Here is a 24,832-nt window from a genome sequence, read left to right as displayed (position 1 = left end):
CCCCGGACTCCGTTTTCACTTTGAATAAAGGCCGTGAGGCGTCCAGCTGCTCGACTCTGGCACCGAGTCCCACATTCGGGCCTCTGGCACCCGGAGACGCCTGATTAAAACATCAGCATAATGAGAGTGCGGGACGGATGAGTCGTCAAGTGTGTGTGAAATCTGAACAGTACTTGGTGTGGGGCTTAACGCACACGTGGACTTTATAAGCCACAATATTTTATTATTCTTAATAAGGATAATTTTGTATCAGACTTGCAGGCTGCTGCAGAAATAGAAAGTGTTTCCCTCCACATTTAAGTGCCCATCACAGTGATTATTATTTAAACATTTTTTCTCTTTGGTGTTTATTAAGCTGATCTCCTTTCCACGTGTTTATTATTTTCAAAATAATTAGGTTGGACTTTAAAAATAATTTGACTGCAGTTTTTCCAAGGTGGACTGGGACCCTGCAAGGGTCAGCAACCTGTCTGCAAGTGCCGGGGCCTCAGAGAGGCATGGATATGCTGGTAGATTCGGGGGGGGGGGGGGGCAGCAGATTTTAGGGGGCCCAAAACCTAGTCAGGGGGGCCTCGTATTTCTTCAGATTGAAAGTGCCAACCCAAGTAGGCGGCTCAGAATGTGTGACTACGGCCCTGTGCACACAGACACGCGTGTGCGTGACAAGCTCCGTGACACAAAAGAAACACCGTAGGCGACGATTCTACGTACCACGTGCTATAAAAAATCATTTTGATCACAGTGTCCGTTGGAATTGGGCACGGTCTTCACCGTATGTACCTGCAATTCACCAAGTCTAGCTAAAAAGCCGACTTTCCATTTGACCATAGATCCCCCTTATCTGTCGGTCTCAACTGGTATAAATTAGGTGCACCCCTTACCAGTAGTGGAAAATGTAACGGCATTAAAAACACAATACCTATTTCATCTGGAAGTGTAACTGGACTATAACTGCACAACAAATAATGCTTCTTTCCTTATGATGATGGGATTTTAACGTACCTAGTCCAGAGTATTATAAGAATACTTGTAAAAATTAGTTATTTAAAGCCAAGTACTGTCGTTCTACGGGTAAAACTGAAAGCAATGGTTATGGGTTTTATGTTTCTTTGATTCCCTGCCTCTGCTTTCGTATTGCGTTATTTCAGGGTGCTGCAGTTCTGCGGGCAACGCCTGCCACCTGGCGGAGGTCATCGGCAGTACAAGGATTACACAGGATGACGGCGATCCTGGTCTAAGATAAATACGGAGCCGAGGCAGGAGCCCACGTCATACAAAATACAGGGGCAAAACGCTCGTCCCGTTCTGTAAATAGCGCAAAAGATTCGTGCAACTCTAGAATAGCGATTATATAATAAATAATTGTGGGTCTCCCTTAGCATGGCTCAGAAAGCGAGTAACATTTTGGTGGCCTGTAGCAGCAGTGTTTGCCACCGCTCAAGCCACATGTGGCCCTTGAGATTTGGAGGCCCCCTGTTGACCTCAAAGAGTTACTACATTGTAGAAGCACAGGATCCCAAACACAAACCTGTCCCTGCATGCAGTTAAGCTAACTGGGACCTGTAAAGCATCCATGATGTATGTATGTGGCTATCAACAGAACTGGAAGATGGGTTGATTATACAAGCAATTTATATTTTATCATGATACGTGACACATTTTTATACAGATACAATCATTCAGAGCAAGTGTTGTAATTGTAGAAAGGCAGGCTGTCCCTCATCAGCCTGCCCCCTGCTGGTCTGTTTTGATATTGAGTTGTACACTACTGAGCATCGCACCACTAAGGCCAGACAAAGAAGGGATTTGGAGAGGAAACGCACAGGCCTGCCAGAAAACCAAACAAACAGCCAGCACAAAAAAAGATTTTTTTTTAATTAACTTTATGAAGAATAACAAACAAATCTTTAACATACGAGAAAGACAAAGTATGTTTTCTCCCCCCTTTCATATGTGCAAGACAGTCAAAGCTTTTTCAGCTTCATAAAAGCCCCCCTCCATTCCAGCATTTGAAATTCAGAAACACGGAGATTCAATAAAAGAATAAAGGACAAATGGAGGCCCATCAGTTACAGATGAACTCATGACATCAGGAGGAAGAAAAAAAAAAAAAAAATCGCATGTATTGCGCACTGTAGAAATCTGACCCCAATTTGCATTTGCTGCGTAAGATATTCAAATTCACTGCCTCATCAAGAAGTCAAAGGTAAGCAGTTTTTAGCCACAAGGGATGCCTGTACAGGCTGCACTCGCGTGTTAACATCTGGGAAAAAAAAAAACCAGAACGAAATCCTTCAGCGTAATTCCTTAAACGAAACCCTGTCAAGAAGCAGAACTTCACTGTTATGGAGACATGACCCAGCTGACGAAGCCCAGTGCTAAAAAATGTACTTTAAGGGGCACACGGCTGTCAAAATGTGTATTTTGTTTTTTAAACCTGCATAATTTTTGAGTATTCCTGTCAGAACAGTCCCAGGTAGGGGAAGGCGGAGGCCATGCATATTCCATGAGGTTTCCTGGAAGGACAAGCTGGCAAAATCAGGCCGGATCACCTGGAAAGACTGCAAGCATGCAGGCAGCTCTGCGCGATGAGCTGGCTCCAGGGCCGACCGAATCATTAAGCCCAAGAAACAAATTTAAAGCCTCACCTTTGAGCTGTTTTTCAGAGGTAGCGTTGGAAGGAACAGGATATAGAGTAACCACAGAAAAACAAACTGTATTAATAAATAAGATTTGCCCAGGATTTTGTAGCTGACAACTCTGGGTTTTCTTTAGGTGGTTAGGAGATTGTTAACCACCCATAAGAGTAGAGATCCCGTTACAGCCCCTGTCCCATTCGATATCTGAACCCATGAAAGGTAAGACTAGGTGTGCAGTAATGCAGCCTCTGCCACTGCGGATCGTGCACCGCAGTTTGCGGTTCCAGGCCGTTTCCACAGTCCTGGGTCCCTGAGATACGCATCTCTCTTACACCCCAGTCTCACACCCGTCTGTCTGCTGCCAGCAGAGAGGAGCATCACCTGAACACAAAAACTCCCAGGACTGGAAATGCACTAAACCAGCTCCCGTAGAGATGAGAGTTAAATTCCAAATTTTGTTTTTAGAAATATATACCCCATGTTCAGCATAGCAAAAAAAAAAAATCATACATTAATTTAAAGATGCTTTTAAGTGCTGTTTAAATCTCTGCTGATTACAGATTCCTAATAAGTGTCTTAACCTCAAAGTGGTTACGATTTCTCAGTCTTACATTTTTGGCCAGATTTCAGGCCAGGGGTTAAAATCGCAACCCAAGCAGAAGAGATAGTTGAATCGCTCTGCAATTCGGTTGAGTATCCTGTCCAGCCGCTGGTGCTCATTGGGTGGAGTGTAAGCTGTGGGCGTGGCCAAGACCTCACTTGCGGTCATCGATGGTCTTGATGAACTCAACGGCGGCCGTGAACTGCATCCACCAGTAGCTCTCCTCGCCGCTGAGACGGCTTGAGTAGAAGTTACTGATGTACTGGATGGTGGAGAGCAGGCAGAGGGGGTTGGCCTGTGGGACGGGGGGGGGGGGGGTGGGATTAATGCTGGGTGTCAGAGTGATGGGACTCAGGGGGGGTCACCACAGTAAAACAGGAAGAACTGGCACAAGTAAGCAGATATTAGAGGGTGAAATGCTGTGTGTCCAGCAATGGCAGAGCTCATACTGGTTCACACACACTGAAGCTCATTGCTGCCTTTAAATTCAACACAGCTTTCTCTGAATAACTCCCGAAAGCCTTCGCAGGCTGCGAGACAACATGGTCGGGTGACTAATCTGGTGTGGCCCCCCCGCTTCCCGACCTTGATGAGGACGAAGACGAGCACGGGCAGGAAGTCGTCAGCCCCGGGTACGGCGTCCTCATTGGCCAGGCTCAGCAGGTTCATGATGCTGGTGCACATTCGCAGCACGCACTGCACCTTATCCCGCGGCGTCCTGTAGGCGCTCATGGCGCCAATCTCCGCTTGTGCTGCCGGCCAGGGAGCCTCCTTCAGGTACACCTGGGGGGCGGCCGGGGGGTGGGAGGGGGGTTGGACAGGTCAGAAAGCACAGCAAATCTGAGAGGGTGTGGCTGGGCTGGGATCAGGGCTGTTACCTGTGGGATTTGAAGAGCTTTGTGATTGGCTGTCACCACTTTGCTTAGCCGCTCAATGTGTTCGTGCAGGACCCTGGGGGGAGGGGGGGGAGGACATTTTATTTCACACTGCACTCCATCTTCATCCTGAATATCAGATAGCTGGCGGTTTCCAGAAGAGTAAATAACTCTCTCATTGCATCATTTCTAAATTATCATCTTTGCTCAATAATCAAACTGTGAGGCATCGCCTGATTGGTCCCCTAGCATCGCATCGCAGTTATAAAACTCGACCGCCTCTCTCTCCTGTAATGTTTCTCCGAAGCCTGCCGTCGCTGAACCCCGTGGAAGTGACCGGGGTGGGGCCACTCACTGGTCCCGCAGGGTGTCCCCGTCCAGGTTGGGGTAGAAGGCCATCTTGAATATGTGGTTCATGACACTGCGCTCGATGGCCACCTGGGCGTCCTGCAGCTGCTCCTCACTGGCAAACTGCCAGATGGCGTCCTGGGCCATCAAACCATACAGGTGCTGCAGGAAATCCTCCACAGCCGCCGTCTTGTCGTCCGCCGCCGTGAAGCCCTGAAACACTGGGGGAGGTTACAGGCCGCAGGCGTTAACGACCAACACCAAGGTGCATTAAAATCACTCAGAGGTGGCTCCTTTTTTTTTAAACCGTATTTATGAAATTTTTTCTTTTTTTTTTCTCCAGCGTTTCCTTTGTTTATTAAACTCCGTTAGCGGAGCACGTCACATACTAGTGTTCTGGTTAATCATGGAAGGGATAATCACTGAAATGGTGGCGAAGAAAGGAGCAGCTCAGCAGCCACAACATCGTTTAAAAGACGAGATTCCGTGGATAAACGAGGGAAACAGACGTCAGTGGTGTGGCGGTACTTTCTGCAGTTTAAGGTCCAGCATTTACTTAGCAAAATGCTACGCCGAGTTTGGACAGATTACTAACTTTCGGGCACCGCGATACGCCTGCCATTAATATTTTAGGTGTATGACTAATCTGCGTACCAAACCGTCGGTGTAAGAAAACGTCCATGTAGTACTGAAAAGCCGACGTCCGGACAGATGCTTAAACCCGTTTGAAGTTCTGGTGATTACTGTGCATGTGCCACACAACTGTGAAGTGATATCAAGCAGCCCGACCAGAGACTGTGGTCTTCGCCTTAATACTCAACACAGTACTTTTACACAGTACTTTTATTGGAACAGAAGCTAGATGGAGGCTGTGACCGTGGTTGAAGGTGATGAGGTCAGCGGTGGGGGCGGGACTGACCGGTGGTGAAGTTCATCATCTTGTCCTCCATGCGATTCAGCAGCACTCGCACGCAGGCGGCCGTGAAGCAGCGGCTCGTCAGCTCCTTGGCCCGCAGCACCCGACGCAGCTGCCGCTCCAAGTGGGCCCGAGTCGCCTGCAGCCCCTGCCGGCAGCGCGTGAGGTAGGCCACGTAGGGCGCCCTCTGCCTGTGGGAACACAGAACTACAACTTAATGTCGTTAATTCGCCAACCTCAACCGATGCAAAGGAAGCAGATACGGCACTAATTAAAATAAATGCAAACCAAAAAAGCTGCTTATTAAGAGTTAATCAGAATAAACCGCTACAAAGAGACACAAACAGTAGCATGATTCATAAAAGCTGCTATTACTACTAATCTGATCACTGAAATTACCACAGGAAAGTTAGCTGATTTCATATCAACCACCCTGTTCACATGGTTAATATCAGCTAATACTGATTACCCAGCTACACTTGGCATCTAGCGTGTCACGCTACACGTATACACCACACTGACATAAATGCCAATACCCATGACCCCACCCATACAGGCCCTCCTCCCTGACCACACCCCTTACCTGTAGTCATTGGCTACAGCAGCTAGCAACTCCTGGCATTGGTCAGCGCTGATGTGACCGACGCAGCGCAGGGTCTCCTGGATCTGGGCCATCTGCTTCTTGTCCTGCAGATTGATGGCCTCGGCCAGCTGGACCTTCAGGAAGCAGACCACTTCGTTCTCTATGGACGGGGGGGGCGGGGGGGGGGGGGGGCGGGGGGGGGGGGGGGGGCGGGGGGGGGGTGAGAAGGTTCAGGAGACCGGCGCCACACTCCGATCCGTACCATGGCACATGCATACGGGCCCACGCAGTCTGCACAAGCCACTCACTGCCATAACAACATAATTAGCTTCTCCTGGGGAGGGATTAGTTCGCTGGGTTTTTCTAGCCTAAATGCGGAACGAGGGCATCATTTGAACCGAGGGAGGCGTGTCGCACAGTCACACTCTGCCAGCTTAGTCACGAAATACAGCCTTTATCCACAGTGGTGGGGGTTTCCAGACTGCCATGTGTGGAATTAGCCCAATTAGCGATACAGCTCATTACCTGTATCACTCAGACCCATGTGGGTCCTGACAAACACTGATGTAATCCGTGTTATTCCAGGAGAAGAATGAACCATTACGAAGGTCCTTCAGAAGAGGGGGTTGTGATCTCAAGGACCTGAAGTGATGGTCGACAGTGTGTGTGCGCGGGGGTTACCTTCTCGATGAACGTTGTCGAGCAGCTCGTTGGGGATGGGAGCAGGGAGCATGATGGGAAAGATGAGGGCGTCGGCCGAACTCAGGGCTAGCCTCAGCTTCTTCTTAGCGTCCCTGGGAATGAGTGGTAAGGCGAGAGCCTGCTCGTCATACACGGTCGCCAAACACGGTCGCCAAACACGGTCGCCAAACACAGTCGTTACGAAAATTCACTACACGTACACAAGGGCACCAACCTCAATGAGAACTGGTATCTGGGGGCACAGTCCCCATTAGGGTAGGGCTCAGGTCGGTTGTCCGTGACGACACTAGACGAAGCTTCTTCTATCGGCATGTCCTCCCTACGCTCCGTCTCCACAGCGAGCTCTGGACACACACAGCAAGCAGAGACTGAGCCCCTTCCATCCAAAGGCTAGGCTCCCCCACTGCCGGAGTCATCCAAGACAGCCCATAATCTCCTTAACTTTCCCATAATTACAGTAAAACCCCCCTCTCCTCTCCTCGCTCATCAGCCCTGGACAAACAGGATGCTCCACACCAAACCATGCAGCTCCACCCAGGGCCTGTCCCAAAGATCTGTACCTCTGATCTAACCAACGGCATAGGAGAGTCTGATATTGGGAGGGGCAAACTTAATTATTTAAATACAAAGGTTTGAAGGCAAATTAAATTGATATTTTACCCACACAGCTGGACGTGAGCAGTGAAAGGAGCAAGCTCCTTTCACTCTGAAATGTAAATATATGACTACAAGCACCCCCCCCCCCTCACGCCACACTGTAAGCACCCACCAGCTTCAGCTTCTCCCCCCACGAGTACAGGTGCTGCACTGCCGTTCCGCTTGATGTTTCTGTATTTGTCCAGGATGTCCTCAGCCAGGCCGGGAGGTGACTCTCCTGGGCAGAGCCAGACCGCATGACGGTGAGTACCATCATCATTACTTACCTCACACTTTTACCCAAATAGACAAATACGAGCGGCCTGTACCGCTAGGTGGGGGCAAGGAAGGTGGACCACTCCCAGTGGCAGAGCCAGGGGACGCCGGAGCTTAACTGCAGAGCATCCACTGGCGTTCGGGTGACTGATGGATCTGCCATACCAGTGTATTCAGTACCAGAGTGAAAAACAAACCTGGCTGGACCCGGTTTGACCTCGTGGCCTGTTTATCGGACCTGTCCTTCTTGCGGAATGCAGACTTCGAACCTAAGGAGAGACGTTCCAGTTGTTATTCAAACTATTATTATTATTGTTATTCTGCTTCTGTCACAAACTGCATTTAAGGTTCTGACTCTGACAAGCGTATTACGGTAATGTCACCTCAGTCCCGTAACACAGAGAAACACGGACAGGCTCTCTCACCCTTGGGGAGTGCCGAGGCCAGCCGCTTCTTCCACCAGGGCCGGCTCCGGTCCGGCCGCTCGTCGTCACTGTCTTTCTTCTCCTCGGCCTAAAGTGCAGGGGGACACTGTTCTGCCTGCCATTTCTAACCAGCGGGGCCCCTTCCTGCCACCCACAGTGACTCGAAGCGGATGCTAGAGATTAGAATATGCAGTTATCTTTATCCCGAATTTGGGAGGAGCCCGACCTCTCCTTTGGTGGCCGGGTGCTGGCGGTCCTCCAGCATCACGCGACGGTGGACGCCGGGGTCGCTGACGGGTCGCCGGCCGTGACCGCTCGGGTCGTCGACGCAGACCCTCCCCAGCTGTTCCGGCAGCGAGAGCCGCTGCTTGACGTGTTCGAGCTCCGCCGACCTCAGACCCGGGAGGGGAAAGGCAGCGGGAAAAGAGGGCGGGTGGGCAGCTCGTGCATTCTGCCCTTTCGGCCTCACCACGGCGCAGGGGGCGGTGCCTGCGGGGAGGAGGGTCACACCACGCTCAGGGCAGGATCACATTCACGCCTGATAGCACAGCTCAGGTCCGGAAACCTAGAGGCCTTTAACTGTTTGACACGGGTCTGCTTTCACGGGGAACCTGACTGTCCTTCTGCGTGAGCATGACACTTCAGGTCACGGTCCAACAGTTACCTTCTTCAGAGCCTGGGTGATCGACCGTGAACAGCACGCCTTCCCGGTCGGAGGGGGACTGCTGGGGGGACGCTGCATCACAACAGAGGACAGACACCAGTCAAACCCACACAGTGCTTCTCGACCCGGTCCTCTGGGAGCCCAGGACAGTCCACATTTCTGCTCCTTCCCAGCTCCCAGCCAATCAAGAACACCGAATACCTGGTACCACCTAGGTGGGAGCAAAAACATGGACTGTCTGGGGGTCCCCGAGGATCGGGTCGAGAACCAATACCATAACATGAGCTGCCTGAGTGCCCCAGAGAACATGCAGTCACGAGTTAAAATGAAGCCTTTGTTAAACCGAACAAAATATGAAGTGATGTGGAAGTATATTAGTGTAAGAGTGGTTACATTGGTTAAGCAGAACATTCTCTATACATTGTAGCAGTATTAAAGCTCATCGTTTCGGTATAAAGTTCAGCAATAAAAAGGAAAACAGCAGTGAAGTAGGAGCCTGTTGATTATCTGATCAGTTTGACAAGTTTCCACTTGATGGGGGTGTTTGACCGGAGACACCCTTCACCTACCACAGCCTGGTCCTCCCCCGTCCGGCCCGGCCACCGAGTCCTTCCCGTCTGAGCTACTTTCTGATAGCGCATCCTCTGCCGGCGCGGCGCTCATGTCTACAAATGTGACGATTAGCGGAACATGCTAATAGAGTCATTGCAGCAGCAGTCATGCAGGCAGTCAGCAGATTTGTTAGCATAGCATTTAGAAGAGAAGTGTGCCTATCAGTCATTGGAGGGGGGGTTGATTATTGTACTTGGATTATTGTTAGAGAGGCAAGTACTTCTCGCTTTATTTTCACAATTAACGATGATGTTAGCTAGCTAAATATCTAGCTATCAGTGTTAAATTGTTAAAATTCACGATTTGAAGTGATCCATACATATGTCAAATGCTATCAGTAGACAGAGGAGAATGAACGTGTTCCCTGTGTAGCAAAAAGTAACAATCGTCAAATAGTGGACATACGTGGTTTTCATCAGACAGTGATGATATGCTAAAATAATTCCGCAAGGCTGATATTATGCCAGGTAGGGGGCGCCCTTGTACCTGAGCCCATGCCTTTCCCAGGACTGCTGGGGTGGGAAGTAACCTGCATGACATCGTCCAACACGTCGCTCTCAACCTCCTGCATGAGCTCGTGCGGTTTCACATCCAGGGCCTCTGTTTGGGTGGGAGTGGGGTGGAGTTACGTGACATGTGGTGCGTTTACCACAGGCCCGCTCTCATGCGCGGTCCATCCCTCACCTCACATACTGAAATTAATCTCAGAAACAAACTGAAGAGGCATCCTCGGCCCTACAGAATTATTTAGGGTGAATCAGAATTCACTTCCGGGATAAACACAAGCCTGTAAACAAATCCAGGCTTTTTTGCTGTTGGCAGTCAAAGCACATTAACGACACAGCAGGAAAAGCTGTGAAAATCCACACACACACACACACACACACACACACACACACACACATACACACAGACCCAAGGCATCGTCCCATGCTCTATATTACATATATTAATCTGACATCATTATCCAAATTGACTTGCGCTAAAGGGTTATAGTTAGTACATTGCCCCTTGAGATCTGAACCCACCACCTTTGTGTCGTTAGTGCGAAGTTCTGCTTGATGAACTACAGCTTATGTGAGCCGTAGTTTCGAAAGCACAGCTCAGCACCCCGTCCAAGCTCATGAGTCCTGGGGAGCATCCCCACTCCCCCCCCCCACAAAAAAAGCACCTTGGTCACCAGACAGGACCTCCACACTCCAGGCGTCACTTGCGGCCTCCGAGATGGTGGAGCCGGCAAAGGACTCCGCGAGCATAGAGCTCGAACAGGAACCGAAGCTGGAGAACAAGTTCAGGCTGGCTTGCTGGGGCTCTGCTGAGGCCCCTGGAGAGAGCAAAGACCCGGCAGAAGTTAAGAACCAGACAGAAAGTTACCCCGCTTGGCCCAAGTTACCCCCAGCATAGAGAGAAGTGAGTGAGTTCAAAGAAACTTCATAGCTTCCTGCATTCATGTGGCTCGGGGATCTTGGAAACATGCTGTAAGATTCAAGCAAACCCTCAAGCTCCGGGGTGGATTTATGGAATTAGACGTTAAGGTCAACCACTCCACAAAACCGCCACATGGCATCGTAACGACTGGCCAGTACAGGCTTGGGTGGGATCAGAGTAAAGCGTTCCGGCGCAGTATTTTGGGTGCATCGCTGAATTTTGAAATCTTGGTGAAAAAAAGAATTGCCCAGCTTGTTGTTAAAATTTGTTGCGTGGGTGGGGGGGGGGGGGTATCCCCCACAATAAATGTGGCCCCCCGTTCGGCAAAATTTAATAGGCAAAAATACAAAAAAAACTACAATAGCGTAAATTTTTCAAAATACTGTCAAAATACCATATATGGTGATGTATGGATACAATGACAGTATGAAAAGTTAGATACCACCCAAGCCTTGGCCAGTCCCCAGACCCAGTCAACACCAGGCATAATGCACATACAGAAAAAGAACCACGCAGTGGTTGAGACCGAAGGGGGAAACTTTTGTCAGCGGTGAGGAGCACAGGCCCACTGACATCGGGGTTCCCCGCTCTGCCGCTTCAGCAGGGCCATTAGATAAGACACCTCATCTCTGCCCCAATGCCTGTGTGATAGCAAGGCCTTAATGGGCATTTAACGAGCACCTCGCAGAGGAGGCTTAATGACCAATAAGGTGTCCCGACCTGCCATGTCCTGACCAATGACAAATGGTGTGTCTGGATGAAGGACGAATCAAAGACTAGAAGTGTCCAGTATCCCAGTGAAGATTATAGTTTATTATGAGAGAGCGATGGTGACGTGTAACCAAAGTATGGATTTTCTCTTATTACATCAAGACATCAGAAATGATCAGAACAATGACTGAAAATATCAGATGCACTGAACAAATTTATATGTAGAATATGCTCCAATTACACAATGTTAAAAAGCACAGAAACGGTCACCTTCTGGGCACCTGATAGCTTTGAGGGTCTCGGCCATACTTGCGAAGGACATGCCTGACCTTGCCGTGAGGCAGGTCCCTGCACAGTCCTACGCAATCAGGGATGCTGCAATTTCTGATTTTACCACACGGTGGCAGTGTCGCCTAAAAAGTGAGGCAGCCTCACACAAGGACTCTGTTTCAATGAGCTCCCCAGTTATTTGTAATGAAATACAGGATTGTGACGTGGTGCCGTCATGGGGGATTAGGGGATGGTGTTCGGCCCCCAGCTAACAGTGTTGGTGGGGGGGCACTCAGTGAGACTGACCTGCCACCTCCTGGAGCCGGTCCTCATCCAAGCCGGGGTCAAAGTCGCTGGCCAGTGCATCCGTGCTCCATGTGTCGCAGACATCAAGGCAGTACCGGGCTGTCGGGGGAGGGGGGCCATTCACAAGTATGGTCGTATTGTGTGTGTGTGTGGTTCTGTACCGTGATCATGCTGCGTGTGGGGGGGGGGGGGCATTGGGGGGAGGGGGGGGTTGGTACCTTGCTCACGCTTCATCAGCAGAAGCGCCTCCACCTCACAGCTCTCCGACAAGCCTGCTGCTCCCGGCCCGGACTCCACCTCCAAGTCCACAGAGGAGTCCGAGTTGGACCGGGCTGCACAAACATCGCTGTCAGGCCAGATACAACGCTGTCCCAGATACACGCGCTAAACATGCTACGCGCTAAACATGCTACGCGCTAAACATGCTACGCGCTAAACATGCTACGCGCCAAACGCATCCTAACCTTGCAGCACTTCGCCTCACAAACACGCAGCCGCACTTCCCCTCAAACCTACAGCGACTTCCTCCTCAGTCCTGTTTCTATCACTGCTTTTATTTGCTGAAGTTAAGCGCGGGGCTAATGTGCGGGGGGGGGGTTCAGAGTGCATCTGTGCAGAAAACAGAGGACGCACCCTCAGACGCACCCTCAGACGCACCCCCAGACGCACCCCCAGACGCACCCTCAGACGCACCCCCAGACGCACCCCCAGACGCACCCTCAGACGCACCCTCAGACGCACCCTCAGACGCACCCCCAGACGCACCCCCAGACGCACCCCCAGACGCACCCTCAGACGCACCCCCAGACGCACCCCCAGACGCACCCCCAGACGCACCCCCAGACGCACCCTCAGACGCACCCCCAGACGCACCCCCAGACGCACCCTCAGACGCACCCTCAGACGCACCCCCAGACGCACCCTCAGACGCACCCCCAGACGCACCCTCAGACGCACCCCCAGACGCACCCTCAGACGCACCCTCAGACGCACCCCCAGACGCACCCCCAGACGCACCCTCAGACGCACCCCCAGACGCACCCTCAGACGCACCCCCAGACGCACCCCCAGACGCACCCCCAGACGCACCCCCAGACGCACCCCCAGACGCACCCTCAGACGCGGCCTCAGACGCACCCTCAGACGCACCCTCAGACGCACCCCCAGACGCACCCCCAGACGCACCCTCAGACGCACCCCCAGACGCGGCCTCAGACGCACCCTCAGACGCGGCCTCAGACGCACCCTCAGACGCGGCCTCCTCTGCATTGTCGTGGCAGCAGGAGAACCTGCGCGATGTGGCCAGGTCGCGATGAGAGCCGCTGCCATCCGGATCCTCCGCAGTCAGCGCACCGCCCCCGCCCTCCAGCACCAGCACCTACAGCAATAAACCAGTGGGAGACGCTAAAGAAATAGCCCTACCGCTGGTATTTACAATAAAATCAAGGATCTGATTAAGAGGTAGGACAGAATCTCCCATCCCAAGCTTTGCCCCCCCCAACATGCTCCTCACATCACTCTCTGACATCATTCCAGGAAGGGTGCGGGGGGTGTTGCCCAGCGAGATCACCAGCACTTCCTCTGGTCCCGCCTCCAGCGTCGACTCCTGAGAAGCAGCCTCCAGATCAGCATCCAGGGCCATCGTGCTGCGGCTAAGGGCAGAACCTAGGGGGGGTGAAACGGAGTGGGTCTGAGTCCCGTTTGGGGCTACCTTGACATCACCCCCTCTGATGACATTACTTGGAATATAGAAAATGAAAGAATGAGACTGTGTCAGACAGCTGAGGGCACTGGGACCTATGAGGGAGGGGCGACCCAACATCTGCACTATCCCAGTACCTAAGGGCAGGCTGTGCTTCTTATTGGCTGTGACTACAGTAGGGGGGAGAAGCTCCATGCTGTCCCTACTCTCCCGGGGGGTGGGGGATGGAGGCAGGGGCACGTTGACCAGTAGAGCTTGAAGTTTCTGCTGCTCCTCCGCCTGCAGGTGGCCCCCCAGTATCAAGTCATGCAACAGTTCAACCTGGTGGGGGGGGGGGGGGAGACATGGCACTTAGATGGGGGGAGGGACCACATCAGGTACAAGCAAGCGATTGGCTAATCACAATGAAGGAAGCCATTCCAGAACTGTCCATCCGCAAGAGAAATGTCTTCCTGCCAGCGTCATGCAGGCAAAACATGTTTAACGTCAGTCAAAGGCTCAGCTGGGATCACACACCAAGGTCCCGCCCACATGCTCACCAGTGCGTGCAGCTGGTTCTGCGTTATATAAACCGCCATCTTTGTCAGACCCTCCAGAGGGTCCCTGGAGGCTGTGGGCGGGGCCTGTTCTGTCATTTCGCCAATCACAGCATCCAGGAAATCAGCAATGCCGCTCTGGAATATACACCCAGACCAATCAGCACCCTATGCATGCTGCGTTACCGATAACTCAAATCACATAAAAAACCCAAATGATCCCTAAAACCTAGAGAGACATTTAGAGACAGACAGTTAGTAAACCTAAAAAAAAAAAAAAAACCCAGAGCATGGCAGCCGATTGCCCCAGTTAGACGTATTCATTCATTTCAGATCTTACTTTATCGAGCTTTGGCTGGACGCTCTTCCTCCCGGGGTCCGCTTTGCTGGGTTCCTCTGTAGCCAGCTGCTGCAGTAACTGGCTCACCTGGATGGGCATCAGGTAGGTGATGTGCAGGAGATTGGGATCAGGGAACAAGCACCCGCATCGTCATGAGGGCCACTTCAGATTAGGTCTGTAAGTTCTAACACAGCTGCGTCTGTATTATTCATTGGCTTTGAAGGACTTTGAGGGTACAACAGCCGAAACCCATTCAGATCACAAGACAGAGAGCCTAACCACTGTGCTGCCAGACTGCAACTTAGTGGTCAGTGATCTTCAGGGGCTTCTTGTGTTGTACCATCTGAAGAAAGTGCATCTTCAACTTATATTGCCCCAGTTAAATTTCCATCTGTATAAATGTGGAGAAATTATACAATACCTTCCAAAATGTCACCTGACACCAAATCACACTTGAAATAAACCCTATGATTGTGTGCGAGTGTGGATCCCCGGGGTCCCGCACCTGCGTGAGGTTGAACCTCGCCGCCTCGTTGATGGGGGCGTCGCACACGATGCCGTACTGCTCAGGGTTGATGACAGCGGGGCACACAAAGCAGGTGAGCAGTAGGTTTGCACAGACGGCCCGTGCCGCCGCAGGCTCCATCCTCGCCAGCAGGAGGCGCCGCACCTGAGCCAGGGCCCAGCACAGGCCTCGTGGGAAGCAGTAGGTGCTGGACCGCAGGCCGCCCACGAAGCGCTCTGCCAGCGCTGCCAGCTTGGCCGCGTTTGCCTTGGCGGCTGCCCAGGCGCGCTCCGCAGGGGTGCCGGGCCGCTGGGCTTGGACCCGCCGTGCCGGCCGCTCCCCCACCTTGGCTGGGTCTGTCTCCAGGGGGTCCTCGTCCTCCACCAGCAGCTGCATGATAGGCCCGTGCAGGGCTGCCGTCAGGAAGAGCTGGCTGGCAAAAAGGCCTTGGGAGAGCAGCTGGAAGATCAGGGTGAACGTGCCGGAGAAGAGACCACCGTGGCCAAGAGGGCGGGGGGGGGGGCTCACTGCCCGGCAGCTCCAGCTCCGCCAGCCGGCACAGCACCTGCGGGCGAGGGAGGGGGCAACCTGAGATCAGACCTTCAGTATCACTCAGAAACATTCAGCGCAGAGAGAGACAGGCAGACAAATAGACATGGAAGGTAGGCAGGGCGACAGACAGACACACAGGCGGACAAGGAGGCAGACAGACAGACAGACACACAGGCGGACAAGGAGACAGACAGGCAGTCAGACGGAAGACAAACACTTTACGCCATTGTGTGCTTTGTTCAAGTGAAAACAGGCAGACACACACACACACACACACACACACACACACACACACACACACACACACACACACACACACACACACACACACACACAAAGACAAAGAGGCAGACAGACAGTCAGATATGCTTGCAGGCAGGCAGGAATGCAGACATTTGTATTTCACTCACTCACTGCATAGGGTTCCCCACAAAGAACACTCACTAGGGGATAAGGGCAGACAGTGGTTGACACATTTGGGACACTAGGCCAGTGTTACACTGCCACATAACCTACCAATATCTGGTGCATTATCTACCGTTTAAACCAAAGCCATAACTAGGGCACCAACATTGATATTTTTGTATAAGTAAACATCATAACTGACACACGCTAATGCAGAGGTGGATCTGCCGCTGTTGTTATAGCTCACCTGCAAGTATTTTACAAGTAAGCTACTTAACAACGGTTGGTGGTTACAGTTCAGACTGAGCTAAATTACCCAAATATGGTTCTGACACTCTGGACGGGCCGCAATGCATGATGGGCTAAGTCAACCAAGCCTTGCGCCGATTTTGTAGTGCACTATTTAGTGGATGAAACTGACAGCTGAGAATTCAAACAGCACTACAAAATGGCCAACACCCTATATAGTGGGTGAGGAGATATTTTAAACACAGCCAGAGATTCACCTCTTACTCCAGTCAGACCCAACAGGAAATACAATCACCCTGAACAGCTTCTGTTTGTGCAGATGATGCTTTACACGCCTGGATGCTCAGTCAAGCTTTTCAAGCCAAGTAACAACTTCAGTGCAGCTGTGGTACTTCCTGGTCACATGACCCAATCTTGGTACCGAGCCACACCCCCCTCACCTTGAACAGGTAGCCCTCATCCTCCTGTGTGACGCAGCTGCCGTAGAGCGAGGCGAAGACGGTGTGAGCAGCGGAGAGAGTGCGCTCGGGGCTCAGCCACTGCCCGGCCTCCAGGCAGGACGCCACCAGCCGTGGGTCGGAGCGAAGGCCAGCCAGAAGCTCCCCGCAGGCCACCACCTGGTGGCCGAGTGCGGTATAGCCATCCACGAAGCGCGTGTCCTCCAGTAATCGCGCACGCTGGCAGCACTCCGTGGGGGAGGCCTCCGTGCTGCAAGGAAAAGGGGGGGCAGCTGAGGTGGGGAGCCACTAGACCCTACACTCTCCCTTAAAACTTCCTACTTAACTCGTTACCGCGGCGATTAACCCAGCTTAAAGCTGTGCCCCAGTCTTTATGTTATATATTTTAATGTATCCAGTGGTTAGCACTGTTGCCTCACACCTCTGGGACCCGGGTTCGAGTCTCCGCCTGGGTCACATGTGTGTGGAGTTTGCATGTTCTCCCCATGTCGTCGTGGGGTTTCCTCCGGGTACTCCGCTTTCCCCCCACAGTCCAAAAACATGCTGAGGCTAATTGGAGTTGCTAAATTGCCCATAGGTGTGCATGCGTGAGTGAATGGTGTGTGAGTGTGCCCTGCGATGGGCTGCCCCCCCATCCTGGGTTGTTCCCTGCCTTGTGCCCATTGCTTCTGGGATAGGCTCCGGACCCCCCCACGACCCAGAAGGATAAGCGGTTTGGAAAATGGATGGATGGATGGATTTTAATATACCGTAAAGCTCTTAGCGAGCATTTTATTGAGGCAATACAGGTTGCTGTATGGAGAACCAAGAACAAGAACAGGGAACCTTTCAGCCAAAAATCAGTATTGTATTTAGTTATTTATCAGATGACTTTACCTAATGTGATGTACAGTTAGATAGGTAGCCAGAGCCCAATCCGCAACTGCCGACAGTGAGATTCGAACCACCAACCATCTGATCACAGGCACATTATGCTAACTTGATGAGCTGCATGCAACCCCTCGAACGCAGTTTCCCAAACTGCTATCTTTACACCATCTCCAGACCACAGACACGTATTCCATCCCCGGGGGTTGCGTTCTGGTCACCTGGTGCGGATGATCCGGTCCAGGTTGTTCCTCTGTTCCCCGGCGACCCAAGTGGTGCAGTACAGCATCTCTGCAGCCTTCAGCACGTCGGCATTCAACCGCTGGATCAGCTGCTTCTCTGACGCCACGTACAGCCGCTCCTGCTTCAGGTGGTGGGCCAGGGTGTGAACATCCAGCGTCGCCATGTGTCACCGGGCTCTATGGGAGGGCAAGAGGGTGGTGCTCAAGTGGGAGAGGAAGAACCCAATCACTCCATCAAGCCGAAGGCGAATCGCACAAAGCCACCAAGAAACACAAGCCGTGTGCCCACAGCGCCCCGGAATATGCCGGATACTGTGCGGAATTTCTAATTTCCATTGGATTTCCCCTTTCCCTGGGTTTCCGGGCATTTCCCCCGGCAAATTGAGAGACGGTCTGTCCTTCCTTATAGGCATCCCCCGCGGTCCATATCATTCACACAAATCAGCTCTCTTCCTGGAAATGATTTGACCGCCTTTAGATGGTACGGCCTCCTACGGGGAGCCTCACAACGCGGACCGGAACAGACCCAAGGGCCCAGACTGAGTCATAATGGGGGTGTCTGCCAGCAGACATCCGTTTTCTCGCACGCCAAGGTCCTCGAGGTGGAACAAAGTGGTGCCTGAGTGGCCGGGCCGCTCTCGCTTTCTAAATGCAGCGAGGGGGACGTGGTCAAGGTCCTGCTTTCACTTCCCTCTTGGAGGCTGACGACCCTCAAGGCTTCACGCTGATGTGACATGAAGCTTCTCCGCCCATAAGCAACATACAGCTCTGCCCCCGTTTGACCACCGGGCTGCCCCCACCCAACACGATAACCCCCACCAACCAAAGAACATTACCACCACCTCTACCCGAAGGAGTACATCACCCATCTCATCATCATCATCATCATCTCCGCCAGCAGAAGAAAGCATGTCCTCAACCACCGTACAGCTCAACAGGCTGCTAAAACCTCAATGAACAGCTAGATGTAACCTTCAACACAGACCTGTAATACCTTAGAATTGGTCTCAGCCGGATGACAGTATATTACGGCAAAATTTGTTACCCCCCTCCAATCCGGACATCCCCTCTCCCCACTCCACCCGTGACGCAAGTTTTAAATTGGTAGTAAATAGTGTTAGTTTCGAAAATACTGTTGTATATCACGGTATAATGTCCGCACGGTATGTTGGTATGAAAAATCAGAAGCTGCCAAATCCTACCTCAGAACTAGATCAAAGGCTTCTTCTCAGTGATCAGTGCTCAGATCTTCAGTGTCACTTCAGGACCAGCTGGTAGCGCGAGCCTTTCATCCAGCATGAATCATCTGGGTTCTCATACATCCAATCCAGCGTTACTCCCTCATGGCAGTGTGGCAAGACAGAGACCTCCGTCTCGCTTCTCAAAAGGAGCGACGATCCAATCACACACTGCAGCATCAATCTACGGCCGAGCCAGCTGGCTTAGGTCGAGGCGGCATCACCCACGGCGAGACTGACGTGGGTTCAGAACCATCCTCAGAAGGAACCACGGCCATGACTCACCCTGAAAACATACCGGCGCCAGTATTTTTAGCCGTGAGATCGAAACAGGGCGTGTCGCTGGATTCTGTGGCGGCTGTGGTTGAGGTCAGGTGCAGGAAGACGACTCTGCACTGTTCCCTGTCCGAGGGTCATTCTGAAAGTGCTCCCAGCGCTCAGCATCTGGGCAACTCGCTCTCCGCTCATGCCAACCGGACACCAGGAAGTGACCTGTCGCCACCCCGCCCCCAAACACACCACCTACCCCACCTGCTCGCCCTCTCACTCGGCCAGTGTTCTCACCCGTACACTGAACTCACACACCACTTAACTGTAAACAGGTTCTTAACGGAAGGTGGTTAAACAATGCTTACATGAAAAAAAAATCCTATCTGAAGTAGTAATGACAGAATGTCGCGGAAATTCAGCGCAGTCTAGGTCAGGACACACTACACTGACCCCTCACAAGGTGTGGCACTCTTCCTGAGTGCAACAGAGTGCATTATGGGTACACACAGCAAACAGTAGCCAGATTGCGTGTGACTCAAAGCGAATGGTCCAAGTGTCGCTCAGAACTATGCAGAACATAACCTGCCGAGAAAGTCAGTCAGCGTGCAGCTTATTCAGGAATAGGACCAGGACAAAGGTTACATTCCATTCCCTCCTTTTCTAAAAGCCATCTAATTTTCATAATCATTTACCTTATGTGAGGCTACAGAAAGAGTCCAATCCCTGACACTCAGACACAGCAGTGCAGAGAAACTTCTGGACCGGGAGGATCATCCCCAAAGACTCCCGCAGAGTCTCTTTTATTGCTTGGATCCTGTAAGACTGTGGATGCATCACGCATCTCCCCGACGTGCAGGTCCTGCCCAAACTTCCTGCACAAGTGAGGTTGCGCTGAAATAGAAGTTCACTCGTACTTCCCCAGTCTTGGTCCGAAATGACAAGACGAAACAAAAAGGGAAACCTTACAAGAACCAGTAGCAGGCTGGGGCATCTAGAACAAAGAACTGCAGAATCAGCAAATCTCACGCTTATCAACAAAAATATCTGTATGTTGTTTCCGAAGTTTTCATCATTCACTTGCATGTTGTGTATATGTACACATGTGTACACTGCGTAGGTCTTAGCTCTATATTCAAACGAAACGAACCAATAAAATGGGCCCAGTATCGGGTTTCCTTCCGTATCGCGCCGCCAGAAGAAAGGTCCGACTTCTCTTTCATACACTCATCCCTTGGATTTACCCTCCAGTCAGTTATAGTAAATAACCGCTGAACTTCAGCAAAGCGCCGCTTACTTCCCATTTCAGGGAAACTGGCAACATGCTTCTCGCATTTCACACGTGTAACGTAAGCTTCCGATTTTTGAAAGTGTGCATGTGCGTGCATGCATGTGGCGGGGGGGGGGGGTATATATATTATCTATATATGTATGTGTGTATTAGGTTTATTTTACATCGTGGGGACCAAAAGTCCCGCACTGTGTGATAGAAACCTGTTATTTTGACATTGTGGGGACCATTTTTCAGGTCCCCACAAAGATCTGTGAATGCAATCAAAAAAGTAAAAATGCCAAAAGTCTCATATTTTGTTTGTTTACTTGTGGTTAAGGTTAGGGCTGGGTAGGGTTAAGGTCATCATGTTGGGATTAGTGTTTTCCCCATTGAAATTAATGGAGAGTCCCCACAAAGATATAACAACATATGTCCGTGTGTCTGTCTGTATGTCTGTGTGTGTGTGTGTGTGTGTGTGTGTGTGTGTGTGTGTGTGTGTGTGTGTGTGTGTACACACATGCATTTGGTGCTCTCTGCAGACTGGACCTAACACTCCACATCACCCCCATCTCCAGGACAAAAGCATTCTTTGGAGACCCCCTCGAGCTCCTCTCTCTCTACATCTCCGACAGAAATCTGCCCCCCAGGGGCAAAGCCCAGGAAGGAGTGCACTGGTCTCACCTTCAGCTTTCCTCCATGGCTGCCATCTTTTCCCCATTCCTACCTAACAACACCCCACCATACCTGTTTCATGTTGTACACACCAGTGACAGAAGAAAATAGGTGGCAGGTAGCCAATAGGGTGTGAGAAGGATAAGCACCCCCACCGCCCCGCCCTGCCTGCTGGCGAGACGCTGGAGGGAGCAGCAGACTCAATAGCTCCAAACAGCAATTTCTGGGACACGAACAAGATTTTCTACAGCTGTGTACACACTGTCAGTACTGGTATTCACCGGACAGGACTGGTTTAGCTTTTTAGGTAGTTCAGAAGTTCAATACAATTGTAAATGGACTAGTCAGACAGACAAAAATACAAAGGGGTAAAACAGACAGGCAGGCAGGCAGGCAGGCAGGCAGGCAGGCAGACAGGCAGACAGGCAGGCAGGCAGGCAGGCAGGCAGGCAGGCAGACAGGCAGACAGGCGTTCTGCATGGCTGATTCTGACTCTTGCCAAAATCATGGTCTCTAAAGTATCTACGCCATTACTTAGATTCACTTGGTTTGCCTTTCACTCTGGAGTACAATGGAAAGGTAAACCAGGACTTGGGATCTTCCAGTACCTTTTTATGGGTAAACTGACAAGCTAAAAGTGAGCAGCAGTACAAGAAACACACAGGATCTTAGTGTCCAGAATGTCTTCTTTTAAAGATCATACTCAATCACAGCTAACATCAAAGTGGCCAAAAAGATATGCATTTAAATGAGAATCGATATTATGAAAAATCCAACCATGTTCCAAGTTTGAGGGCCCCCTTACAATCGCCCAAATCCCTCCATGATGCCAGGAAAAATTTGTTTTTGGTAGCATAAGCACCAACCTTTCAGTACCACTTCCTACAGGACAAAGCCTGGCATGCACGTGCCACAACACCGCATCTTTGGTCCAGTTCAAGTTAAACATCGGCGGATACCTGCATACGTCACCGGATCCCATTTAAATTTCCATGCTGATGCTCATGTATACAGTCGAAGTCTAGTTCATCTAACACTGCGCCCTGTTGACCGACAAATGGGAACTGGAGGGACATTAAACAGGTATTTTTAGCCTGGTTTATCTTTGCTTCCTTGGAATCAACTGATCCTATTTTGTTAGTCAAATTTCACGTCGTTCCGTATCACTTGCGTGCTTCGTTTCGGAGTAAATCCTCCACTACGGTCCAAACCTCTCAAATCCTCTTAGTCAATAACAGTCAGTAACGAGTGCAGTGTTACACGGATTCTGACTTCTCGGCACAAACTGTCTTTCGGCGGAGTTTGAAGCACAGATTCAGTGCATCGGACCTGAGCTTATATGTACTAAAAACACCATTCGTCTCATAGACGTGTGTTTCGTTATCACGGTATTCAAAACTTAGTAACTAAGTATCTGCATTAATCTGAACGGAACATTAAACCGAGTTAATTCGCCAATGCGAGATACGCATGGGACTGCATTACAGGTGCATTTACAATCAACATGTTTAAGTCTGTTAGGCTGCTTACATCTGGAGGTCAGTCGCCTGCTGCGAGGTTCAGTCGTAGGATCAATGTTATCGTAACTTCGCAGCCTTTCGCAGATGATCCCTGACCGGCCAGGCAGCTTTTACGCTCCCTTCCCGAGAATTTCAACTCCCCCGACTGTCATCCCGGAAAATCACGTCGGGCCAACACGCCCCAACTCCAAGGTGCCGGCCGGCCACGGCTGAGTTTCGGGACTTGTAGTTTTCATTTAATCCGCGCAGTTCCTCATTTTGCTGTTTTATTTATTTATACGTAGAATTTACCTCATACTAAAATATGGACATTTTAATTATAATTTTTATTTTATTTCTATGTAGGCTAAACAAATTCGTGACACGGCTGCTGATTTTAATGAAAATCTATCTAAAACTAACAGGTCCAATCAACCCCCAGAACCCCTAAGAAAATAATGATTAAGTCTCGCATTCCATACGATACAATGTCCCGAGAGGGGGTGTATCGAGCGACCACTCACAATTATTCGGCGACCCCACCCCCCTTAGCCTGAAGCGCCACTTCTGGGACTTGCCATCGGATGTCACCTACGCGCGGCGCAACCCCTCTAAGACAGAGTAAAACTGGCTCGCTCGCGCCCTCTGCAGTGCTGGCACATAACAGCCGTGTGGCGATGGGGAGAGGAAAGGTGTCAATGACGATGTTACGTTGGCACGATGTGACCAAAAATAAGTGCATGGTAATTGAAGTGGGCTGTCAAATTTGTCGATATACGTATATAGGACAACAATAGTCTTGCAATACCTTAAAATGATTTTATAGTCTGTAGGGCGATATTCAATGTAGAAATGAATTGTATTTGCTACTAGGATTCATACTCTTACTACTTATAAGAATGCTGCATGCTGTTCTTAACGACTTTCAGATTCATGTTGATGTGTTAACTTTATTAGTTTTATTCTAACTCTAACCTATAATATAATATAATATAATATAATATAATATAATATAATATAATATAATATAATATAATATAATATAATATTCAGGACGTCAACCAGCCCTGAACACTACTTTCCATCGTTCAACTTAGGAAAGCAGTTAGCCTGAGCGACAGCAATCATGTGACATTAAGGTTAATTTCTTGCAGTACCGACAATAACCAGTAGGCGACACACAAAGATAGAGGAATTTTTACTAAAGAAGGCACAATACGGTATTCAGAAGGTTAATTTAAAAGTCTCGCATCTTATTATGCCGTGTCTACTGATGCGGTTCAGAATAAATTGAAGCGTGCAGATTTCTTTCAAAATTTTAATAACATGGGGGAGTTGCATCAGCCTCACTGACATTATATGGATTAAAATAGTAACCAAGAGTTACCAAGTTGATAAGATGATAAATTGTACTACTTGAAAATCTAAGAATTTTGGGCCTTAAGCCCAAAAAAAACCGCTCGTGAATTTATGCATCTTTTCATCTTCCAACCACATGTCCTGGTCAGGTTCGTGGGGGATTGTGAGCCAGTACGAGGCTGGGCTACATGCTGGATGAGTTGCTAATAAATAACAGAACATATAAACCCAATTTCCTGAAAAAGGGATGTTTTCTAAAATGCTATTAAAAATAAAAATCTGTGATTCTTTAATTCACGTGAACCTTCATTTAACTGACAAATGTATAAAGAAAAGATCTTAATTGTATTTTGTAAGTATACGCAAAGTTAAAATTTAATGGCTCCAGCACATTCAACAAAAGTTGGGACAGAGTTAAAATGAGATTGAAAAGTGCACAGAATATTCCAGTAACACCGGTCTCGAGAACTCCACATTAAGCAGGCTAATTGGTAGCAGATTGGGTATGATGATTGGGTGTAAAACTAGCCTCCATCAAAGGCTAAGTCTTTGCAAGCAAGGATGGGTCTTGTGACATCTACAGTACATTACAGATTTTTGTTTTTATTGCATATATATAAATACATTCACATGCTACATATAATTTAAACACGTCACTTAGCCTACGTAGAGGAAA

The 24,832-nt window shown here is 50.3% G+C and overlaps 1 protein-coding gene across 1 annotated transcript; it reads right to left on the bottom strand.

Annotated features, from left to right (window-relative positions):
* Nucleotides 1–1,855: 1,855 nt before the first annotated feature.
* Nucleotides 1,856–22,994, bottom strand: LOC125746202 (GTPase-activating protein and VPS9 domain-containing protein 1-like). Its single transcript, XM_049019934.1, is given in 28 exon segments — nt 1,856–3,535; nt 3,826–4,023; nt 4,119–4,191; nt 4,471–4,684; nt 5,383–5,570; nt 5,963–6,122; nt 6,644–6,756; nt 6,879–7,008; nt 7,434–7,538; nt 7,774–7,845; nt 8,002–8,089; nt 8,228–8,490; nt 8,666–8,737; nt 9,235–9,330; nt 9,764–9,877; nt 10,449–10,601; nt 11,993–12,091; nt 12,211–12,324; nt 13,214–13,370; nt 13,506–13,657; nt 13,832–14,015; nt 14,234–14,368; nt 14,571–14,657; nt 15,076–15,597; nt 15,599–15,640; nt 16,722–16,989; nt 17,828–18,025; nt 22,829–22,994. Coding segments are annotated over 27 exon segments (4,125 nt in total). The 5' UTR covers nt 18,013–18,025; nt 22,829–22,994; the 3' UTR covers nt 1,856–3,394.
* Nucleotides 22,995–24,832: the final 1,838 nt, after the last annotated feature.

This window comes from Brienomyrus brachyistius, chromosome 7 (genome assembly GCF_023856365.1).
Source record: "Brienomyrus brachyistius isolate T26 chromosome 7, BBRACH_0.4, whole genome shotgun sequence".
Taxonomy (NCBI): domain Eukaryota; kingdom Metazoa; phylum Chordata; class Actinopteri; order Osteoglossiformes; family Mormyridae; genus Brienomyrus; species Brienomyrus brachyistius.
This window is presented reverse-complemented; position numbering and strand designations above follow the sequence as displayed.